This window comes from Ovis canadensis, chromosome 13 (genome assembly GCF_042477335.2).
Source record: "Ovis canadensis isolate MfBH-ARS-UI-01 breed Bighorn chromosome 13, ARS-UI_OviCan_v2, whole genome shotgun sequence".
NCBI lineage: Eukaryota > Metazoa > Chordata > Mammalia > Artiodactyla > Bovidae > Ovis > Ovis canadensis.
Genome location: NC_091257.1, coordinates 52,477,465 through 52,499,064, shown reverse-complemented (window position 1 = coordinate 52,499,064; position 21,600 = coordinate 52,477,465). Strand labels below are relative to the sequence as shown.

The window sequence follows — 21,600 nt, the reverse complement described above, 5'->3', positions numbered from 1 at the left end:
CACATTGCATGAAGATTCTTTTACCGTCTATTCTATTATTTTCACATGCAGATTAAATGTGATAATACATGTAAAACACAAAGCCAGGCACACAGCACTTTCTAACAAATGCTGGGTGGAGAATCTCTGCAGTTCAGAAGAAGCTGCTCGATACCAAAGGATGGACATGTCAGGACTGAGGCAGCGAGAAAAGAGGGCTCTTACCCTCTCTTACCAAGACCAACTCTCCAAATAAGGATGTGTGAGCCAAGATCAAACAAGCACGTGTCAGGCAAACATGAAGACCACCACACTAAGGAAACCACATGGAAATAAGTAACAGTGAAAACTCCCAAACCAAAACATCCTGTAGGACAGAATAATTGCAATAGCTTGCAGGTGACTAGTTTTTGAAGTGTTAATGAACTTGAGCTAGTCTTATTCACAGGAACATATATATATATATATGTATATATCTGTAAGGTGCCTGGGAAGAATCCCAACATGGTACTGACTGTATCCAGTGACTCAATGCCTGCCTGGTCACCATGCTGGCACCCACAGGCACTGGCTCCTTCCTGCTGAGTCTTCTAGAACATTTTCTACAAGTACAAGAGAGAACATGTGTGCGTGTGTTTGTGGGGGATGGTGGAGATAGGCCAAGGTTCAGCACCAGATGGGTATCCATGCCTGCAGCAGCTCTGAGGAGTTCAGTGTATACTTTTGGATAGATGGGCAAAGACCCACTGTTCTTATCAGTAATATGGACAATCACTATAATCCTTTGATTCTGAAGCAGGGAAGATGGTCACCCCTGATTTACAGAGGGTGAAATGGAGGACCACAAAGATCGAAGGAGGCATTATTTGCTCACAGTGATTCAGTGGGATCCCTCGAGCTGGGGTTCCTTGAATAGCTGAGATTTACACTAAACCTCTCACTTAAAAAATTTGGCAACATTTGAGCTATAAAACATAAGCCTCCTATTTCCATAGCTTAATGAAAATATCTCCCACACACTGTAATACATCCTATTCTTCCACCCTGCAGAGCACTCAGTGTGGAGGGGCTGTGTGCCTGATGTTCAAGGTACAGACCTCCCTGCCGTCCAGGGGACCGTGGTGAGCAACACGACTCCAAGCCAAGCCCGGCGTCCTGCACTTGGCTTCAGGTTTTAAATATCGGTTAGTAATTACTGGTTCTTTCTTTGTGAAAAATAATTTCCCGTAGATCGGGAGCCAGCAGGGTTACCATGGTTGAGAAGCTAATCTTATTGCTACGTCAGAGATTCCCTCTGCGTTGGCCATGCAGGATGGAAAATGCTGTTTTGCCTGAAGCTCCAGACTGTTCACATGTAAGCAGGTCAGGATTCCAACACAGACTCTGAGATGAAGGCTTGTGGGCAACTGATTTATTAAAGATGTGCTCCCAGGGGAAACCAGTGATGGAGAGTGGGAGTGGAAGCAGCCTGGAACAGGCGAGGAAGCCAAACCTGGGTGCGATTTCAGGCGCGTCCAGCAGGGGGCCCCGGAGGGTTGGTTACAGCCCAGCGTTTTCCCAGCCTGAGACAAGGCCTTCAAGCTCCTGTAGGCAGCTGAGGATTCACGGGTGTGCCAAGACCGGTTGGACATTCCCGGACTCACCAGCTCTCCACGTAAGAAGGGCAGGGCAGGTTCCAGGAGCCCCGGGGCAATCCTCCAAAGAAGAGCAACAGGTACCGGAAGCTGAGGCAAGACCAGACGGCTGCCAGGGTCAGGGCACGCAGAAATCAGGTTCAAAGGGTGGGAGAGGCAGACTCTGCTCCCGAGGGCCCCCTCGGGTGGCTGAGGCAGGGGCAGTGGCAGAGGGTGGGGCAGGAGGACTTGGCAGGGAAGGACTTGGCTGGGAGGGGCCAAGGGCCTTGAAGCTCCGGCAGAGGGACTCAGAGGGGCTTCCCCAAGTGGGGCCAGATTTGGCCGGATTTACGCCTTGGCCATGCGGTGTGAACTGTGAGGTTCACAGCATTGGGGCCCGAGTCCAGGACTAGCTCTTCTTTAACCTGGTGTGTGGCCTCTGGCCATTCACCTTCATCCTGGGCCTGAGTTTCCTCCTGTAGTAAGTGAGCGACTTACACAAACACCTCTCAAAGCCTAATAATATTAGCATCTATCCATCCAACCGTGCATCCATCCACCCACCCATCAATTCAGTCATTCATTGACAGAAGAGTTTCTATTAATGATCTCCTGGGGGAATGAAACCTTTAGTTGAGTCTCTCGTGAACAAAAGAATAAGAACATATCTTGTTCTTAAAGTCACTTACATTTAGTTGAAGAGGCTGTCACAGGCCTTTAGGAAATTTGGAGATAAGGAAATGATTTTAGCAGGTTACTTATAGTCTAGGCTTCTTGGTAGAAACAGAACTCCAGATGAAAAACCAATTAGAAGCCAATGACCCTTTGCTCAGTATCGTGTAGATAAAGCTTCTAGATGAGTTCTCATGCTATATCGACTCAGGAAAACATTCTTTAAATGCATTCAAGCCTCTTCCTGCCTCTTGCTTTCAGGGCCCACTTGCTTGTTCTCCTTTCTGCTTCCCTACTGTGGGTGGTGTTTTTCCTTCCGGGTCAGCACTGCACATGTCATGATGTCATGATATCATGTCATATCTACAGGTGTGCCTCTCACACTGAACTTTGAGCTCCTCAAGGGCTGGGACCAGATTTTTCATACAACCATTCAGGCACCTTGCACAGTATCTTCAACACAGTAGAAAGTCAATACGATTCTTTTAAACTTTGACTTGGTTCAATGGAAAAAAACTAGTCAACTGAGCAATACAGGAAAATTAACCAGATTTTTTTTCCTCTTGGCTTTTGCCTGGGGTTGGAAATCTAGGTCCTAGTAAGTAACTTTATTTCTATTAATCAAGATTCTATTTTCTCCCATTTCTATGTCAAAGTCTATTCCTGTAAAAATGGACAGATTCCTCTAGTACATGGGTTGAGTCAGATCATATTCATTTGACTGATGGTCTGTCCAAAGGACTGAAAAAAAAGGTTCTTACCCCCCAGTATTCAGTCTGGCCTCTTGGTGATCGAGTGCTCATGGTAATCTGGCCAGCATTAATGAGTACATCAAAAGAAACCCAGCTCCTTCTTCCAACAAGGTTGTTTCAACCTCAATTGCATATGCAATATTAATGTGCTTTATTTAAATATTAATCAGCCTAAAAGCCTGAAGTGATGCATGCAATCAATACTTCATAGCATCTGAGTCATTCAGGACTGAGGCCTAGTCACTTCCGGCCGCCACCCTTTTATCATGGCGGCTTCCCAGCAAGCACAGGGCCTGAGCTCAAAGCTACCTGCTGCAGGCTGCGTTCTGACAGCCCTTCAGGGCGCTCCAAAGGCCCCTCTTCAAAGCCAGTCACAGTCAGGAGCCCATCAAAAGAGTGGAAAAGTACAGGTCCTAGGGGGTGGCCTCTTTTCTTTTCCAAGAACTTCCGTTGGTGAAATTACAACCCTGGAGCATAAATAATGTTCCAAATTTTGAGCTGAAACAAAGAGCATAATTTGTCTTCTCCCATCTGAGAATTTACTTTCATTCCTACCAACCTCGGGAGTTCTAAGCATTACAGAAAAGAAGGAGCTCTTGGTTACAGAAAAGAAGGTGGATTATCCATTCTGAGAATCACATTCTCTCCAGGTCTTCAGCCACGGGGGTGGGTAGGGGGTGGGGGGAAACCTCAGTTAACCTCTGTGGTCCTCTGTGCCCCTCACCAGTGACACAGGTGATGCAGCACGGGGTGGAGGTGGATGAGAGCTGCATACCAGGGTTCCCCATCACCACTAACAGAGGCCCAACACGTGATTGAGGTCCTGATCTCATTTGCAAAAGGATTGATTCATTAATATGCAATTGTGATTGATTAATATGCAATGAAATTTAACACAGATTTATTAAATGCCCGCTCAGTGCTGTGCTAAACGTTAAGAAGGACACAAAATTGAAAAGGTACTCACTTCCCTACAAAGAGCTTGTGATCTGGTTCCAATAGGGTCATACATTTGTTGGAAATAGCATTGTTGAGTAAGTAAATGGATTTGTAAATAAATGAATGAGGAAAGTGTCAAAACAAATGATGCGGTGAACCATCAGAATCTGGTCATTGTTTAGTCATCGTGTCTGACTCTTTGCCACCCCATGGACTGCAGTACACCAGGCTTCCCTGTCCTTCACCATCTCCTGGAGCTTGCTCAAACTCTTGTCCATTGAGTCGATGATGCCATCCAACCATCTCATCCTCTGTCGTCCCCTTCTCCTCCTGCCTTCAATCTTTCCCAGCATCAGGGTCTTTTTCAATGAGTCAACTCTTTGCATCAGGTGGCAAAAGTATTGGAGTTTCAGCTTCAGCGTCAGTCCTTCCAATAAATATTCAGGGTTGATTTCCTTTGGGATTGACTGATTGTATCCCCTTGCAGTCCTGGGACTCTCAAGAGTTTTCTCCAACACCAAAGTTCAAAAGGATCAATTCTTCAGCACTCAAAATCTGGGAATATTGTCAAAGAAATACATATGATGAGGCTTATTCCTAGAGATTTTGTTTCTGTAGGTCTGGGATGGGGCCAGACAAATCTGTTTTCTCTTAGGCTGGGATGGCCTCGGTCACTGTGAGAGGACCTGGATGAGAGTCTAGCATGGGAAACTGTAGAGCTGCTGCATAAAAATGACCCTAATATGTCAGTGGGACCTCTTCCTTCCATCTTGGCTTCAAGCAAAGGGTCCTCTCTGCCTGTTTCTTCTGTTGGCTTGGATGTTCTTTTTCAAATCCATCTCTGAGATTGACTTGGGTAACCTTCACCTTTCACCCTCTGCTTTCCTAGCCTCACAGTCTTACATTGAGTTTGGAGGCGCCCTGTTTTCTCTTTTAATAACACTAAGCTCATGTCCCTGTTTCTCCATCAGGACCGGCTGCCTGTGTCATCTCAACTTTTTTTCAGAAAGAAATGGACGTTTATTGAGCATCTGTTATCTTTCAGGGGCTTCCCAGATGGCTCATGATAAAGAATCCACCTGCAATGCAGGATACTAGAGTTTGATCCCCAGGTTGGGAAGTTCCCCTGGAGAAGGAAATGGCAACCCACTCCAGTATTCTTACCTGGGAAATTCCACGGACAGAGGAGCCTGGCGGGCTACAGTCCATGGGGTTGCAAAGAGTTGGACACGACTGAGTGACTGAGCACACACATTATCTATCAGGAGATACACACACAGTCGTTCAACGATACCTCACAGCACACCTGCTGGGAAATTAAAGTTCACAGAGGTTTACTTGGTGAGTCTAAGGTTGCATGTCTGTGAGCCGGGAAGCCAGGAGTTGCGCTCAGGGTTCACTCAGTTTCCACGCTGGCCTTGGGGGTATGCTGGCCACTCCCCCAGTATCAGCCCCACGCCCTGCCTGGCCTGTGTGGGTGGCGGGCAAGTTGGGGAGAATTGGCCGACACCCACTCTGGTCTCCTCCCTGGTAAACTGCTTGCCTTCAAGTCTTTGTTTCAGGTCTGCCTCTGAGAAACCCCGCCCACCACCGCAGATGGAGGCCCTCTCTGGATTTTACAGAACCGCCAGCCCATCACTTCACCCCATCAGCTTCAGCAGAGCGGGCTTGGGAATAAAGTGGGAGATGCTCGGCTTCACCTGTCCCACACCCTGTAAGCTGCCACCTCGGTCACACCTGCCTGTCCTTGAACAAAAGTCTCCCTCTATCCTGCAGGCCTGGGAGGACCCCAGGCTTGGACCTGCACCGTGAACACGTGATCATTGCTGCAGGGGACCACCCAGCACAAAGGCAGCGACCCCCGCTGCCTGCCCACCCCTCACCTGCAAGTCATGCCCTGGGCCTATGTCATTATGACCACAGGCTCCTCTGAAGAACCTCTGTGTCTGGTTTCTCTTTCTCGGGGCTTACCACAGTGGGCCCAATGTATGGCCATCTGATTGAGTTGTAGCCCATATCCAGACTGTTTCTCCAGAGAGGCTGGTAAAGGAACACTGATTTCAGCTTGGTCTGAAATAGGGACTTGGCCAAGACTCATTTCATGTTGTTACTATTGAGATGAAGAGAGATACTTTATTTATTTGGAATAGTGAGCGTTTACCAGGGAGAGTGGATCCTCAGGTTAAATTCAATCATAGAACAACAGAGCAACAGTGGAAGTGGCCGCTATCATTTCTTGCTCCTAACACTCAACACATCAGGGTGGAGCTGTTGAATTAAATTAACACTAACGACTTACATTTATATATTAATTTTCAGAGTTCTCAGTTTAAATGGAAAGAATGCTGGACGACCAGCCTACCTTGAATCTTGTCTTTCAATACACAGAATAAACAAGCTTTGATAATAATTCTGCTCTGGGAAACGTTTTTCCTGGTTTGATTATGATGAAGTTTTTGTCCTTTTGTCTAAGAGCCTCTGATAGGGGCTTTTACTTCTTCCTGAGCACGTTTCTGTTTATTTTAACCTTTAATAAGTTGCCAAGTCACCCTCCCTCAGGCAGATGTTGCCAGGACCCAGCCTGTCATTTCCACACCCATGATGGGCTCCAGCTGCCTGTTCCCACTTCTGTTTGTGGAGGGCTCTTCCGAGATGTTGGGGAGGGCAGAGGTGGTGGGGTCTTAACGTCCCCTGGGAGCAGTCCTCAGCGATGACTGATGGGAGCTGCAGTATAAACACCCCAGCTTCCAGGTGTCCCATTCCGTGTGGGAGAACTCTGGTGCCCAGCATGTGCTCACAGATGCCGCAGTGGGATTAAGTTCCGGCTGGTTTGCCATGGTGACTTGCTTGAAATGCACCTCCTGCTGGCTGCCTTCCCTCTCCCATCTCATTCTCCCTGGCTCTCGTCTTGCTTCCTAAGGTCACCTCCCAAATAAACCCTTGCCCTCAAACCCTTGTTTCAGGTCTGCTCCGGCCGGAACCCAAACGTGGACCTCCCCAAAGTTAGTTCATTTCTCTAGAAGAGCGCTGGCTAGCTCTCGAATCCAAGCCATTAAGTCACCTAACAAGGTGTGAAGCTGCCTGTTAGTCCTTTGCTCAAACAATTTTCGAGTTTATCGCCATCCACTGACTTCACTGCCCTCTCGGGCAGGTCAACTCCACTTGCCATCCTCATTCTGTTAATTGCAGTGTAAAATTTTGAATTAAAAATAAAGAGGATAAATCTGGCAGCGTTAAAGTTGCTTTAAAGTAGCTTTAAAGTTGTCACTTTCAACTCTACCCAGAATGAAGGAGACGCATGACTAACTGGTGAAAACTAGCTGGTTCAAGTTTTCCACTGAGGAGTTAATGATAAGCTCTTTGGGTGTTCAGTTTTCTCACTTCTACCAAAGACAGAGGACATGTTCGAAGGCACGTATAGTTAGATATACTCACTTCGTAAAGTTAAAAGCGTTTTGGTGAGTGCTGAAGACATGGACCCTTCCTCTGGTTGGAAGTTGTTGAATCATGCGGTTCTGTCCAGAGCTCACAGTTTCCAGTTGGGTCTTAGATGTCACCTAGTTTAAGTCATTTCTTCAACAACCCTGCCAAATGGCCATCAATGCTCTTCAGGAACATTCTCAGGTAAGGAGACTCATTACTTCCTGGGAGAGCTACTGCTTTTTATTTCTTCTTTAATCATTAGTTTTTGCTTTAACTGAACTAAAATCCTCCTGCAATTGGTCACTCATTGGTGGGAATTTTCATGGGAGAAACTGCTGAACAGGTTGAATGCCTCATCCATTCTAGAAAACTGGAAATATTTGGAAATGTATTTAATGTGCTTCTTAAGTTGTGTGTGTGTGTGTGTGTGTGTGTGTGTTCCAGTTCTTTTCACTCTCTTTAGCCTGTTGTGGTTTGGAGACCCTCAACCACCCTTGTCACCATCTGTCACTACCTCTCCAAGAGTGAGATGCCCATTGGAGGCAACCTAGTTGTCCAATTATTGGGGATGGGAGAGTTTAAGTAAATTACCACATGAGGCAATACTATATGGCTTTTATAATCAGGTGTTGAAGATTATTTGATAATATAAAAATATGACATAACGCATGGAAGAGGGGGATACTGTATATGCAGCAAGAGCCCAATTTTATTAGAAATATACACATAGAAATGAAGTCCAAAATATGTCAAAATGTTAAGAACAGTGATATAGCTAGTTCTGAATCTGTTTTATCTTTTTCTGCATGTTCTATAGAGGACATGTATTTATTTTTTAATTAGAAACATTTGTTTTGGAAAGAAAGGAAAGAAAAGGAAAAAAGAAAATGGCACTCAAAGAACTCATAGACTTTTCAGATGTGTTCTGACATTGCAGATTTGAGGGGAGCTGACACCCCTCAATGTGTATCTTTCACTTTCCTGATTTCAGATGAGGGTTTTTGGCAGGTGAATGACACTGTCCACTGGCATTATTCCTACCATTCACCAGAGCCCCGGAAGACTTTTTTTCCCACTTGAATTACTGTCTCTTTTTAATCTGGTGATTGGTGTTGAATTACTATCTCTTTTTAATCTGGTGACCGGTGTTGGGAACAGCTGTCACAGAAACACCTGGGCTGGGCAGGGGTGGCCAGGTCAATCTCCAGTAAGGGCAGTATGTGGCCTTAGAAAGAGATAGGCATGTGCTGTCCACTGCCCAGCCTTACTGGCAGCCACCCCACAGTGATGCTCTACACGTTGCAAGAGGAATTCATCCAGGGAGGAAAATAGAAGTGCCTCAGTTGCAAGGGCAGCCCTGAGGCCGAACCTCCGCCTGCAACTGGTTGTCCCTACCATTTCTCTGTAAGGAAGGGCTTCCAAGATCAGAAACTGGGAGAAAACGAGGCACATGCATCTCCCCACCTCTCCTTGGCAAACTCTCCATGGTTCTGCATTTCTGGAGGAGGCAGGGCTTTGGAGTAGTCCAGGTGGCAAAAGTGGTAAAGAATCCGCCTGCCAGTGCTGGAGATGCAAGAGATGTCTCCATCCCTGGGTGGGGAAGATCCCCTGGAGGAGGAAACGGCAACCCACTCCAGTATTCTTGCCTGGAAAAGTCCATGGACTGAGGAGTCTGGCGGGCTACAGTCCATGGGGTCGAGAAGAGCTGGACACGTGAATGCACACACAAAGCTTTCAAGGAGACAGACAAGGCCCTGCATGGGGCGGTCCCTCAAAGGAAGCGGAGGAACAGCCCGGCAATGGCTCCATGTGCCAGCAGGGAGGCTGGAGAGGAGGAGCGCCTGCTGTCCTTAGACTCTGCAGATGGTTGGGAGTCTGAATCTATTGAAACAGCTCTTAGACAGTTCTTTCCTCTTTTTGATCTATTTTTTTAAGTCTTTACTGAATTTGTTACATTATTGTTTCTGTTTCACCTTTCGATTTTTTGACCCCAAGGCATGTGGGGTTTTAGCTCTCCGACCAGCAAATTGAACCTACACCCCTCGTGTTGGAAGGTGAAGTCTTTGCGACTGGACTACCAGGGAAGTCCCAGTTCTTTATTGCCTGATCTAGCAGAGTGGATTCCCATCCATCCAATGAGCTTTGGATTGATGCCTGTTGTTTCTCTCTGGAGGCACATTGGCTGGACAATGCCAATGATTAATTTAACTTTTTTTTTTTCCATTAAAAAAGATTCTCAGCCCGGTGTACTCTCTTCTAGGTTTATAAGACCCATGAGATCAATAGAAACCCAGCATGTCTGTGTTCTGCTTCCTGATTTCCTGTCCACCACACGCATGTAAAATCTCCCTTCTTGTTTTGCTGTGTGGACACATACCTTCCAGGAAGAACGTGGATCCCCAAATATTTCTTCTTGTTAATCATCTTTCCTCTATTTAAATCTATATTCTCTAAATATATGAGTCTTTTCAGCAACCAAAATACTAAAAAAAAAAAATACCCAGATCTGGAAGTTGTAGGAGAAATAGAGCTTAGTAATAGTTTGGGTTATTTTAAGTGACTACATTGATGCTTTAATGGTATACTCCCTGGGTAAAGTGATCATGTAAGTTTAAAGGGTTTGCAGATCTTATCAGGAATCAGCAGGTGATTTGCTGGGTCAAAAGTCAGAGCCCAGACATTTACTATGATTCCCTGTTAATATTTCTCCTCTGTCAAGGGATGCTATACACCATATTTGGATTTGTGGGGAAAGTCATCAGGACAAAGATAATCTTAAGAAGGTGGCGTGCTTGCTCTCATGAAGCTGTGCGTTTTGTGCGAGTTGCCGCCCTTTGGGCTTTTTGCCATCAGTGTTGTCCAGCAAGAACCCAAATGGCTCATTTCCATCCTCCAGTCAATGTCCTCAGCTGGAGCTGATTTTAAACTTTGCCAAGGCTCTCTCTCCCTGCTCCCTCTACCTTTTCTTTCTTGACACTTTATCCTTTCAGACCTCATTTCCTTGTTTTTCTCTGCAAAGTCACTCACCTTTGCCTGCTCCTGGCCCCACGCCTCGTCTGTCTTTGACTCATGTGCAGGGTACCTGTGTGCCCTGGGTGTGGCCTACGTGCAGGCATGTGTGTGTGTGCGTGTGTCCTCCCACCACCAGGGGCATCAGAGCATTTAGGACACGTGCGATTCCCCACACAGGGCAGCTTACACTTACGTAGTTCGAGGCCAGGTCCGGGTGGAGATAGTCAATTCCTGTGAAAAGACAAGAGCACAGGAACAGAGGGTTAATACCTGCCATGCATCCCCAGGAAACCTGCTCAAGAAGGTGCCTTCTGTGTGGGTGTCGGAAGATGGGGATGGGGTGAGCGCTGGGCCCCCGCTTCATGTACCCCTGGGGGAGGGCACTGCTCCCTCCCCCCAAGATGCAGAGCCAGTGGCCACCGGATGTGTCAGAGGAGTGAAGCCAGTTACAGCTCGGGGCCCTAGCATAACACTTCTGACACAAATGTCAGCTTAGTGGCTCCAAGATGGATGTCTCATCCGAGAAGTGATCTAAGAGACTGTAGAAGTTCTGACATTTCTAAAGCATCAGCTGGCATTTCTTCTGCAGTGAAGCCTGCCCTGGGGAGGAAAAGCAATGATTATTTAACGGGGCTCAGACAGCAGTGGATTAGGAGAGCATTGCCAGGCACAGAAATAACAAGAGAAACATGGCTTGGCAAGAAAAGCCATTAGGCAAAGGGCAAGTGGCTTCCTGGAGGTGTCCCAGGTGGGAACTACTTCTTGTTTTTGCAGAAAGCTTTCCAGGGAGCCCGAGACCATGAGTCTTCTGGTGGGAGTCCTGTGCTTTCTCCTGCCTGTGGCCTGTCTTGTTGTCCAAGGGTCATTGCAACAGTAGGATTATGGTCCCTGATGCTGCTGGCTTCCATCAACATGTAGATCTCAGAAAGCACTGTGGAACTTCAAAGGGCAAATTGCAAAGCTCTCATCCAGGTCTGTAGTATCATCTAATCATTGAAAAGCAGCAACAACATCAGAGCATCCAGCCCTCTCAGAAACTGGCTGGGTTCCTGCACTACCTAGTATCATGGTTATGAGTGTAGACTTTGGAGTCAAAGACCAGAGTTTTAATCCCAGCCATGCTGCTGACTGGCTGAGTGACTTCAGGCAAGGTACTTGGCCTCTCTGTGCTTGCTTTCTTCTCAACCCGGTAGGGGTGAAAACAGTGCGCCTTATTCCAGAGGCATCAGTAACTTTATTGGGTTGCAATATTTGCAAGCCAGAGGCAGCATTAAGTCTTGATCATCATTAAGTGTCGATCATCTTTGCTACATGCATAACAAGGCCGGGCCACCTTGTAGCTTTGTCCTGCAAAAAAGAACTTGCATCCAAATGTATATTTTTAAAAAGAAGTTTTCCTTTTTTTTTCTGGTTGCACAAGTAATTCCTGGACTGGGAGTCACTCATCTACTGATGTTTTCACATCAGAAGCAACTTCTGTTGTTACTCTGCTTTCTACAGTTTGGGAGACGATAGCCAGGCCCTTCTCTTTCACCTCTTTACCCTGCTCCCCAGAGCTGCAGAAAGACAGGGGGAGGAAGATATAAAGGCTAATATTTTTAAAGTTTCAGACCCTTGTTCTGGACCCTGATTCAGAGATGTCAGTGTAGGCTGTGGGATGGAGCTGGGGATAAGCACAGGCTGTGAGACTACCAGATCCAGTTCTATCCGGGCTCAGGCACTGAAATGTTTGTGTGACTCTGGCCGCATAGATTCAGAGTCTCAGCTTCCTCATCTTTGAAATGGAAGTACTGTTCTCCTCAAAAAGCGGTTTTCGAGGTTGGAGCCAGTTCATTGAAAGTGTTCAGCTTGCAGTAAACACATAACCAATTACATTTCTTGCATCCTCATCAGTACCTCCATTGACCACATTACTAGAGTTTTGTGGATGGTGCAGAAAGAAGAAATAATTCAAAAAGTCTACAGGCTTTATTTTCTTGAGCTCCAAAATCACTGCAGACTGTGACTGCAGCCATGAGATGAAAAGATGCTTGCTCCTTGGGAGAAAAGCTATGACAAACCTAGACAGCATATTCAAAAGCAGAGACATTACTTTGCTGACAAAGGTCCATCTAGTCAAAGCTATGGTTTTTGCAGTAGTCATGTATGGATGTGAGAGTTGGACTATAAAGAAAGCTGAGTGCCAAAGCATTGATGCTTTTGAACTGTGGTGTTTGAGAAGACTCTTGAGAGTCCCTTGGACTGCAAGGAGATCAAATCAGTCAATCCTAAAGGAAATCAGTCCTGAATATTTATTGGAAGGACTGACGCTGCAGCTGCAGCTCCAATATTTTGGCCACCTGAGGCAAAGAGCTGACTCATTAGAAAGGACCTTGATGCTGGGAAAGACTGAGGGCAGGAGGAGAAAGGAGTGACAGAGGATGAGTTGGTTGGATGGCATCACCAACTCCATGGACATGAGTGTAAGCAAACTCTGGGAGATAGTGAAGGACAGGGAAGCCTGGTGTGCTGCAGTCCGTGGGATCACAAAAGTCCAACATGACTGAGACTGAACGACAGCAACAACTTGGTTTTAGAGTGTTGTGTTGAAATTAAATTGTCCTATATGTTTGTTGAAATTGGAACATTTTGTGCACTGATTGTTAGGCAAAACATGTTGTTACAAACAGATAAGTTTAAAAGAAAGGATATACACACATGCAGAGAATAAGTTTCTTTTTCCCTAACAGTTAATTTTTAAAATATGGCTTCCTGTTCTGACGATTCAAGTTACTTAGGAATTTTCTAAGATGTGGTAGTCTCATCTCTGTGATGGGAAAATATTGAAGCCAAGAGATAATTTGAAGACTGAAGGAAATCAGAATTAAAACAAGATAAATTTAGTGTAATTAAAATAAAGGATCTTTAATTAGGTTAAGTGGAAAACTGAATGTTAAGTTAGAGCAGACACAGACTTTGGTCTGAGGAAGAGGATTATTGACAGATGGATTAAGGATGACAGACATGATCCAGAAAAATAATAATGAACTAAGCATGAAAATGATAACCTGGTAATTAAATAGTATTTCAATGTTTTGGTATATTTGATTATCTTTTGAGGCAGAAGACACTGAATACATCTTCTTAATCAGCTTATTTATTTTTCAATTCTTGTATTATTAATGGATTCATTCTTGTTTTTATTCACAGGTTTATGTTCAGCAATGAATGCCAGGTGCTACGCAGGTCTTGGAAAAACACAGACCATTTAGACACAGAATCTGAGCTGAACAGCCACCTAAGGCTTGCAGTCTACAGGGGGCGCTGACTCATCACCAATCATGATGCAATATGGTGCACAAATGATAAATACTTGGTTATACTTTTGTTGATAAACCATTAGTATCCTGTCATTAGTTTGAAAGTCTATGCTGCTGCTGCTGCTGCTGCTGCTAAGTCGCTTCAGTCGTGTCCGACTCTGTACAACAGTCCAAATCCTCAGGAATCGCTGGCAGTTCTGCAGCCCTCAGGGAATCAACAAGGGTACGTATCCTTAGTTACAATGTTAATGGTTCAGTTGAGACTTTGGAGGTTTTGTAAGAGCAAGGTGCCTGCCTGTGACCACTTTTAAGGGTGCTGCTCTGATCCTCCAGGTGCTTAGTGATGAAATGGTGATTCCAGTATAACCTAGGCAGGTTCCCCCCAAACCTACATGCATCTTTCTCCTAGGTGAGCTGGCCTCAACCATGGTGCTTTCTGAGCCAAAGCATCAGGAAGGAAAAACAGGTAAGCTGCCCACAATGGTATGAGTGTGTGCACACACATACACACATACACACACTCACTCTTGTGAGAGCTCCTTTTTTTTCCTGTGAAAGCCCTTGGCCACTGAAGAAAGCTTTTGCCTCCACTTCAAAACATCTCACACCTCAGAAAGCACTGGGCATTGTTTTCATGTCGATATTTAATTGAGCCTACACAAAGACACACCGATTTTAAGCACCCTGCCTGTCCTTGTTTTCCATCAATTCTGCTTCAAAGGCTTGCTTTAGAGAACATCATATTCTTTGAGGATCTTGAGAAGAGAAAGGCTCCATTGCTTCATTTCTGGACAGACTTTATATGTAATTGGACCAATACTGCCCAGCGGAGCTTTTATGGAGGATCCAGACGGCTGATGAGAGGTGAAAGTGCATCCCCAATGAGAAGCCTGCAGGGTAGAGGTACTCCAGAATCTCAGCAGAGCCAATGGCACGTGTAGTTAGAAAAACAGCGGTTCATCAAACCCTTTGGTTTTCAAATCATGATATATAAAAATTAAAGCTCTGCTAAATCTTTGTCGGGCAGGCATGTGGGATAGAATTAACATTACAGGGGGGCAAGTATAGTAAACTGAGATCAGTTTGCTTTACCAGGGCTCATTCTGAAAGCAGCAATAAAGTCAAAATGCTTTTGGGGACCTAGAGCCACACTGCCTAATGGAACTTTCTGTGAAGACAGAAATGAAGTGGAATTGAATTGCCACTAGCCCCATGTGGTTATTGAGACCTTGAAATTAAGTGAATGTGATTGAGGAACTGAATTTTTAACTGTATTTAGCTTTAACTAATTAAAACTTAAATGTAAATAGCCACGTATGGCTAGTGGCTACTACATTGAACAGTGTGGATCTAGAGACATAGATGGTAAATATAAACAGGTTTAGAAGCTGTTTCAAGGTAAGATACAAGCAGTGTTTGTTGTTGCTGTTGTTTAGTTGCTAAATCCTGTCTGGCTGTTTTGTGACCCCCATGGACTGCAGCCTGCCAGGCTCCTCTATCTGTGGGATTTCCCAGGCAAGAATGCTGGAGTGGGTTGCCATTTCCTTCCCCAGGAGATCTTCCCAACCCAGGGATCGAACCCACCTCTCTTGCACTGGCAGGTGGATTCTTTACCATTGAGCCACCAGGGAAGTCCAGTGGCCCCAATGAGGAATTATAATTCAGTGATTGTCAACTTTCATTTGTTCATTAAAAAAATTTAAACTTATTAATTTAGTACATATTTGTGAAGGGCTTGAGGATCACTGATGTGAGGAGGGTGAGGATGTCGCCACAGTATACATGACCATGCCCAGCCTCTGGCCCTCCTACCTCTGACTAGCATCTCCCGAACGATGGATCTTTTCCGTTCCAAAGACATGCAAAAGACACACTTGGTTCCAGATGAGTGAAGCCTTCAGAATACTCACCATCGTCCATAATTCCAATGGTAACACCTTTCCCTGTGTATCCCAGCTCCCAGGCTTCTGCCACATTCAAGTCGAGACCGGGAGTACCATCAGCTTGCCCAGTATTGATCTGGTTCAAGAATGCCAAAGCAGAGGCTCTTATTAGTTCGGTGTAGATGGTAAAGCACCAGATGGTAAGTATTTGCTTGACACACTCTGCAGCCACCTGATATTTCAGGGCCAGTTCAGAGGTCATGTCTGCCATGAGACAGGACTTTGGGGTGTTCCCTCCATCTACCTCTTCTAGTCTGCTCCTTCTGTTTTTTGATACACAGAACACTGGCATTTTTTGTCTCATGGAAATATTCAAATGCAGTTTCTGTCTCCCTACCTCTTATTACTGGATCATCACCTTTAAACTCCTGAAGGCCAACATTGCAAGAAACCCTCCCCAGTTTAGAATTAAGTGCTCACAACTCTTGCAGCTCTGTATTTATTCCTCACTTTCAGAATTTAGTTCATTTGGTCTTGCTTTATTCTGACTGAATAACTTCCTCACTAAATAATAATATCCTTTGCAAGAGGGAGCATGCTCTATTTACCTTTTTAAGCTCAATATCCCCACACCAAGTCTCACTTAAAATTATTTGTTGGACTGAATTAAAGAGAGCTGCCTCACCTTTAGTGCAAGTTCTAATATAAGAAATAAAAAAGCCTCTCCCCCTTTAAAAAATCAAAAAAGAAAGAAAATGTAAAAAGAAAAATTCCATACGAATATGTTCACCACCCTCTTCTTATGCATTTTTGTCCTATAGAGATTCTCTCAAAGATAAATCATTTAAAAAAATAGGCAAGTTAGAGACGGCATTGACAGATGCCCACCGTGACAAGTAGCTGGTACGATGCTGATGCTGCTGAAACATGTAAATATCATTCAGTTCAGTTCAGTTCAGTCTCTCAGTTGTGTCTGACTCTGCGACCCCATGAATCGCAGCACGCCAGGCCTCCCTGTCCATCACCAACTCCCGGATTTCACTCAAACTTATGTCCATCGAGCCGGTGATGCCTTCCAGCCATCTCATCCTCTGTCGTCCCCTTCTCCTCCTGCCCCCAATCCCTCCCAGCATCAGAGTCTTTTCCAATGAATCAACTCTTATTAGGGCTCTTCATAGAAATGACTACTGTTCTCATAGGCGCATGTGAAGATGACACCTCATGCCCTGGAAGTTAGAACCATGTGACTGGTTTTGGCCGATGGAATGTGAATTTACATGCCATTCATCATGTCCAGGCAGAAGCTTTAAAAGCCAGTGTGTGATCTGCTTTTCTCCCGCCATTGAGTTGCTCGTGTAACCAGGGGTTGGGATGCAGCTAAGATGAAGCCTGGGTACCTAAGGCATTTCAAAGTGTTGGATGCATAACGTGAGTGAGAAACAAGCTTTGATGTTGTTATTCCACTCTGATTTGTGGGTTGTTTGTTATTGTTAGACACCTAGGCAATCCTAACACACATAAACTCATTCAGTTACCCAGACTGGATTTGTGGAATTCCCTGCCTTGAAGCCTAGAGCATAGTCCAGCTCTGAAACTCCAAGGGAAAAATTGTGATGCATTCCTACAATGGGCTGTTTATAAATTACAAACATTTACAAATTAGTCACCCCTTCCGTTCCATATACCCTGTGGTTTGGGTTGGTGTGGAGGCACGTGAGCCCATCTCTTTTAAACATAACCCAACCCACCCAAATAGGTTGTGAAAATATATTCGTTTCACCAGACAGACTAGGCTTCTGTGCCTTGACTCCTGCATCAGTTAAGCTCTACTGAATTGACTGCCATTATTGTAGGAAGCACCAATAGGTGGTACTCCTGCAACTCTAGTCTCTGAGTTCCCTTGCTTGTCCCTTGTGAAGTCATCCGACTCTTTTCCCTTACACCTGTGGCCCCACCCTGGCCTCCCAATCCTATACCTTTTGAGGCCCTGGTTACTCCTCCGAGAACTTTGACTTGACTTTCACATGTTTCTGCAAGTCTTCACTTATACACTGGTCTGGGAGAAACTGAGCAGCTCTTGGCAGTTGCTTTGAACCCAGAAGGTCATGGCTGTTTAGCAGTCCCAGAAAGAAAGCAGATGTGTGGAGTGTGATGGAAAATAAATACTGATCAGAGGGGACAGAAAAGTTCCCCCATGTGGGCTAGCATCCCACAGACTAATAAGGAAATAGAAATGCATCTTTTGTCTGAAGTCCCAGGATGAGAACCATTATGAAGGGGACCGGGATGCTTACCAGGTACCATTGCTTTGTGAAAAGAGGGTCATTCACGTTGATGTCGATCTCGTTGATGTCTCTGTATCCTCGCTTTTTCCGGTTGAATCCTTCCTGCTGCAAGGCCCTCTTTACCTGGAATGACAATGCTTGAGTGTTATCTGTCTATTGGCCGAACACCTCTCTTCTAGAATTCATTTCCACAAATTCAAATTCCGTTTGTATATAATGTGTGTTTTTTTTCTTTCCTCAGTGGAAGCTGAGCTCATCTCATGAACACTCTTACTTTCTGATTATTTCCCAAGATATTTACTGTTGTTAGCATTGAACAAAAAGGCCATGGGGATGGCCTTCAGTGAGTTTTGAGTTTTGTGAAAATAAGAATTATGTGGAGATAAGGTGGTCTCAAATTGCCAATGACCCTGGATCATCGAAAAAGCAAGAGAATTCCAGAAAAAACATCTATTTCTGCTTTATTGACTATGCCAAAGCCTTTGACTGTGTGGATCACAATAAACTGTGGAAAATTCTGAAAGAGATAGGAATACCAGACCACCTGACCTGCCTCTTGAGAAATCTGTATGCAGGTCAGGAAGCAACAGTTAGAACTGGACATGGAACAACAGACTGGTTCCAAATAGGAAAAGGAGTACGTCAAGGCTATATATTGTCACCCTGCTTATTTAACTTATATGCAGAGTACATCATGAAAAACACTGGGCTGGAAGAAACACAAGCTGGAATCAAGATTGCCGGGAGAAATATCAATAATCTCAGATATGCAGATGACAGCACCCTTATGGCAGAAAGTGAAGAGGAACTAAAAAGCCTCTTGATGAAAGTGAAAGAGGAGAGTGAAAAAGTTGGCTTAAAGCTCAACATTCAGAAAACAAAGATCACAGCATCTGGTCCCATCACTTCATGGGAAATAGATGGGGAAACAGTGTCAGACTTTATTTTTCTGGGCTCCAAAATCAGTGCAGATGGTGACTGCAGCCATGAAATTAAAAGATGCTTACTCCTTGGAAGAAAGGTTATGACCAACCTAAATAGCATATTTAAAAGCAGAGACATTACTTTGCCAACACAGGTCTGTCTAGTCAAGCCTATGGTTTTTCCTGTGGTCATGTATGGATGTGAGAGTTGGACTGTGAAGAAGGCTGAGCGCCAAAGAATTGATGCTTTTGAAGTGTGGTGTTGGAGAAGACTCTTGAGAGTCCCTTGGACTGCAAGGAGATCCAACCAGTCCACTCTGAAGGAGATCAGCCCTAGGATTTCTTTTGAAGGAATGATGCTAAAGCTGAAACTCCAGTACTTTGGCCACCTCATGCGAAGAGTTGACTCATTGGAGAAGACTCTGATGCTGGGAGGGATTGGGGGCAGGAGGAGAAGGGGACGACAGAGGATGAGATGGCTGGATGGCATCATGGACTCGATGGACGTGAGTCTGAGTGAACTCCTGGAGATGGTGATGAACAGGGAGGCCTGCCGTGCTGCTGTTCATGGGGTTGCAAAGAGTCGGACATGACTGAGCGACTGAACTGAACTGAACTGAAGGTGGTAGGGGGCATTAGGTGAAATAAAACAATGAAACACTTGCATTAAGGGAATGAATGTGATTTCAGAGAGGGAGGGGGTGGACCCATCACAGCCTAGTTTTCTGGAGGCACCATAATGAAGAGGAAAATTGAAAATTTTACATAATCTCCTGCTTCTTCTGCCTCTGTAACCCAGCTTGCTCCTTACAAAGTCTGGATCATGTAGGTCTCAGAAAGTGGGGACTCACAATACTAGGAACTCGAGCTTATCTCACCCACCCTTGTCCTGCTCTTTGCAATCGCCCTAGCCCCTGCAAGCTCCTCTGTCCATGGGATTCTCCAGGCTAGAATAGAGGAGCAGACTGCCATTTCCTACTCCAAACCTGCTTAATCATGCCTGTCTGTGTATAAGAAACTCTGTCAGCCCTTTGTTCAGGGCTCAGAGCTTGGAGTGTTAGCTCTTCTGGAAGCCCACCAGCGTAATAAACCTGAGTTCTCCAACTCTCCAAGTGTGGTGCTTGGTTTCTCGAGTACTGGTTTTCCCACTTTTGCTGACAGTCCTGTACTATCACATTTGGGAATCAGCCAAAACAAAACATCAAAAACAACAACAACAAAAGGAAAACCTGCCTGACAAGCTGGCAAGTCCTCAACAAAGTTCTAAAAGGTGAGTGAGGGAACCTTGAAGATAAATTGGTGCTCTCTTTGCAATGATGACACTTCATCTGGAGACAGTCAGATTGAACCCCAAGCCCTTGGATGGAAATGAGACTTAGGAGCTGAATCAGGAGGCTCCTGGCAACAGCTGGGCTTTGTCCCAAAACGGAAGCTTTCTTTCCACTTGGGCAAAAATGAACTCACCATGCGGTAGCTGTAGCTGAACATCTACCTGCTCCAGAACTATGCAAGAGGGTAAAAGGGTATGTTCTGGATGCTGTTAATTTTTTACAATTATATTTTGTTGCCAAATGTTCATTTCTCCTTCCACCATGTTCCCCAGTATATTGGGAGGATGACCTCAAGCCCACTGGGTTCTGTGTTGGTAGAGGAACCGAAGCCTCTCACCTCAGAGGGTGTCTCTCTTCCAGGGTCTGAATCATGGGGAAATGGTGTGAGGGCAGAAAGGACCCTCGGATGGCGTTTATTCAGAGGTTCACTCACCAGACCCCACCCCCTAAAGGATCCTTGCCACTGTTGGCCACAGCCCAGCCTGGAGCCCTCCAGGACCAATCCTTCAGCCTCCCACAGACCTTGAGCTCTGCACCACTTTCCAACAGATTCACTTTCACTTACATGATCCAGAATCAATTTCTGTTGCCTACACCCATGAACTCAGACACGGGACAAGGGAAAACAGAAGATTCCATGTTAGGAGTGAAGCTGGAAGAGGGTGAATAGAGAGACCACAGGCGTGACTGAAAATCCTCCCTTTCCTTGCTGCCCTGGGAGGTGAGGGAGGCTGCAGCTGAGCGGTTCCTCGCTTCCCTGCTTCACACGTGGACACAGGAAGGCCCGGGCTTATTTGCCAGAAAGATTCTTAATTCTGCAAGACACTGTCCATGTAGAGAAGTAGTGGGTGTGCCATTTGCTCTGTGACTTCTTTGTGGGGAGTGAGGAGTCCAACAAGAGACATTCCCTGTGATACAGTTAACCCCTACCCCTTGAAAGTGAGGTGAAAGTGTTTGTCGCTCAGTCGTATCCAACTCATTGTGACCCCACAGACTGTAGCCGGCCAGGCTCCTCTGTCCATGGGATTCTCCAGGCAAGAATAGAGGAGCAGACTGCCATTTCCTACTCCAAGCAGTCTTCCCCACCCAGGGATTGAACCTGCATCTCTTTACCACTGAAACTCTGGGAAGCCCTTAATTTGCTACCTCAAGCTTCAGTTCTATTTAGATTCTTCACAGATTGGGCACCCCAAACCTGAATTTCTTCGTCCTGACAATTCTTCACAAATTTATTGTTTCTTTGTCTAAAAAGTATAAAAGCTGCCTGCTTTGGTCACTTCTTAGGTCCTATGGGTTCTATGAGACCTCTATGTGCATGAATTAAATTTTGTTTCTTTTTCTGCCATTAATCTGCCTCATGTCCATTTCAGTATTAGGCCAGCCATGGGAACCTGTGGGCAGCACAAGGGAGGTTTCTCCCTCCCCTACACTCTCAACCTGTAAAGAGCCACCAAATGCCCCCTCTCGAAGCTTCTGGTTACTGGAATTT

General features: G+C 45.4%; 1 protein-coding gene across 2 annotated transcripts in view; it reads right to left on the bottom strand.

Annotated features, from left to right (window-relative positions):
• LOC138417851 (neuroendocrine convertase 2) overlaps positions 1-21,600 on the bottom strand; it is a 238,392-nt gene that overhangs the window by 89,309 nt on the left and 127,483 nt on the right. For both annotated transcript variants that reach the window (XM_069548862.1, XM_069548863.1), the window contains 3 exons: positions 17,867-17,980; positions 15,600-15,708; positions 10,584-10,621 (listed from right to left, as the gene is read on the bottom strand). In XM_069548862.1, the coding sequence (XP_069404963.1) occupies positions 10,584-10,621; positions 15,600-15,708; positions 17,867-17,980 (261 nt within the window). The remainder of the gene's footprint in view (positions 1-10,583; positions 10,622-15,599; positions 15,709-17,866; positions 17,981-21,600) is intronic.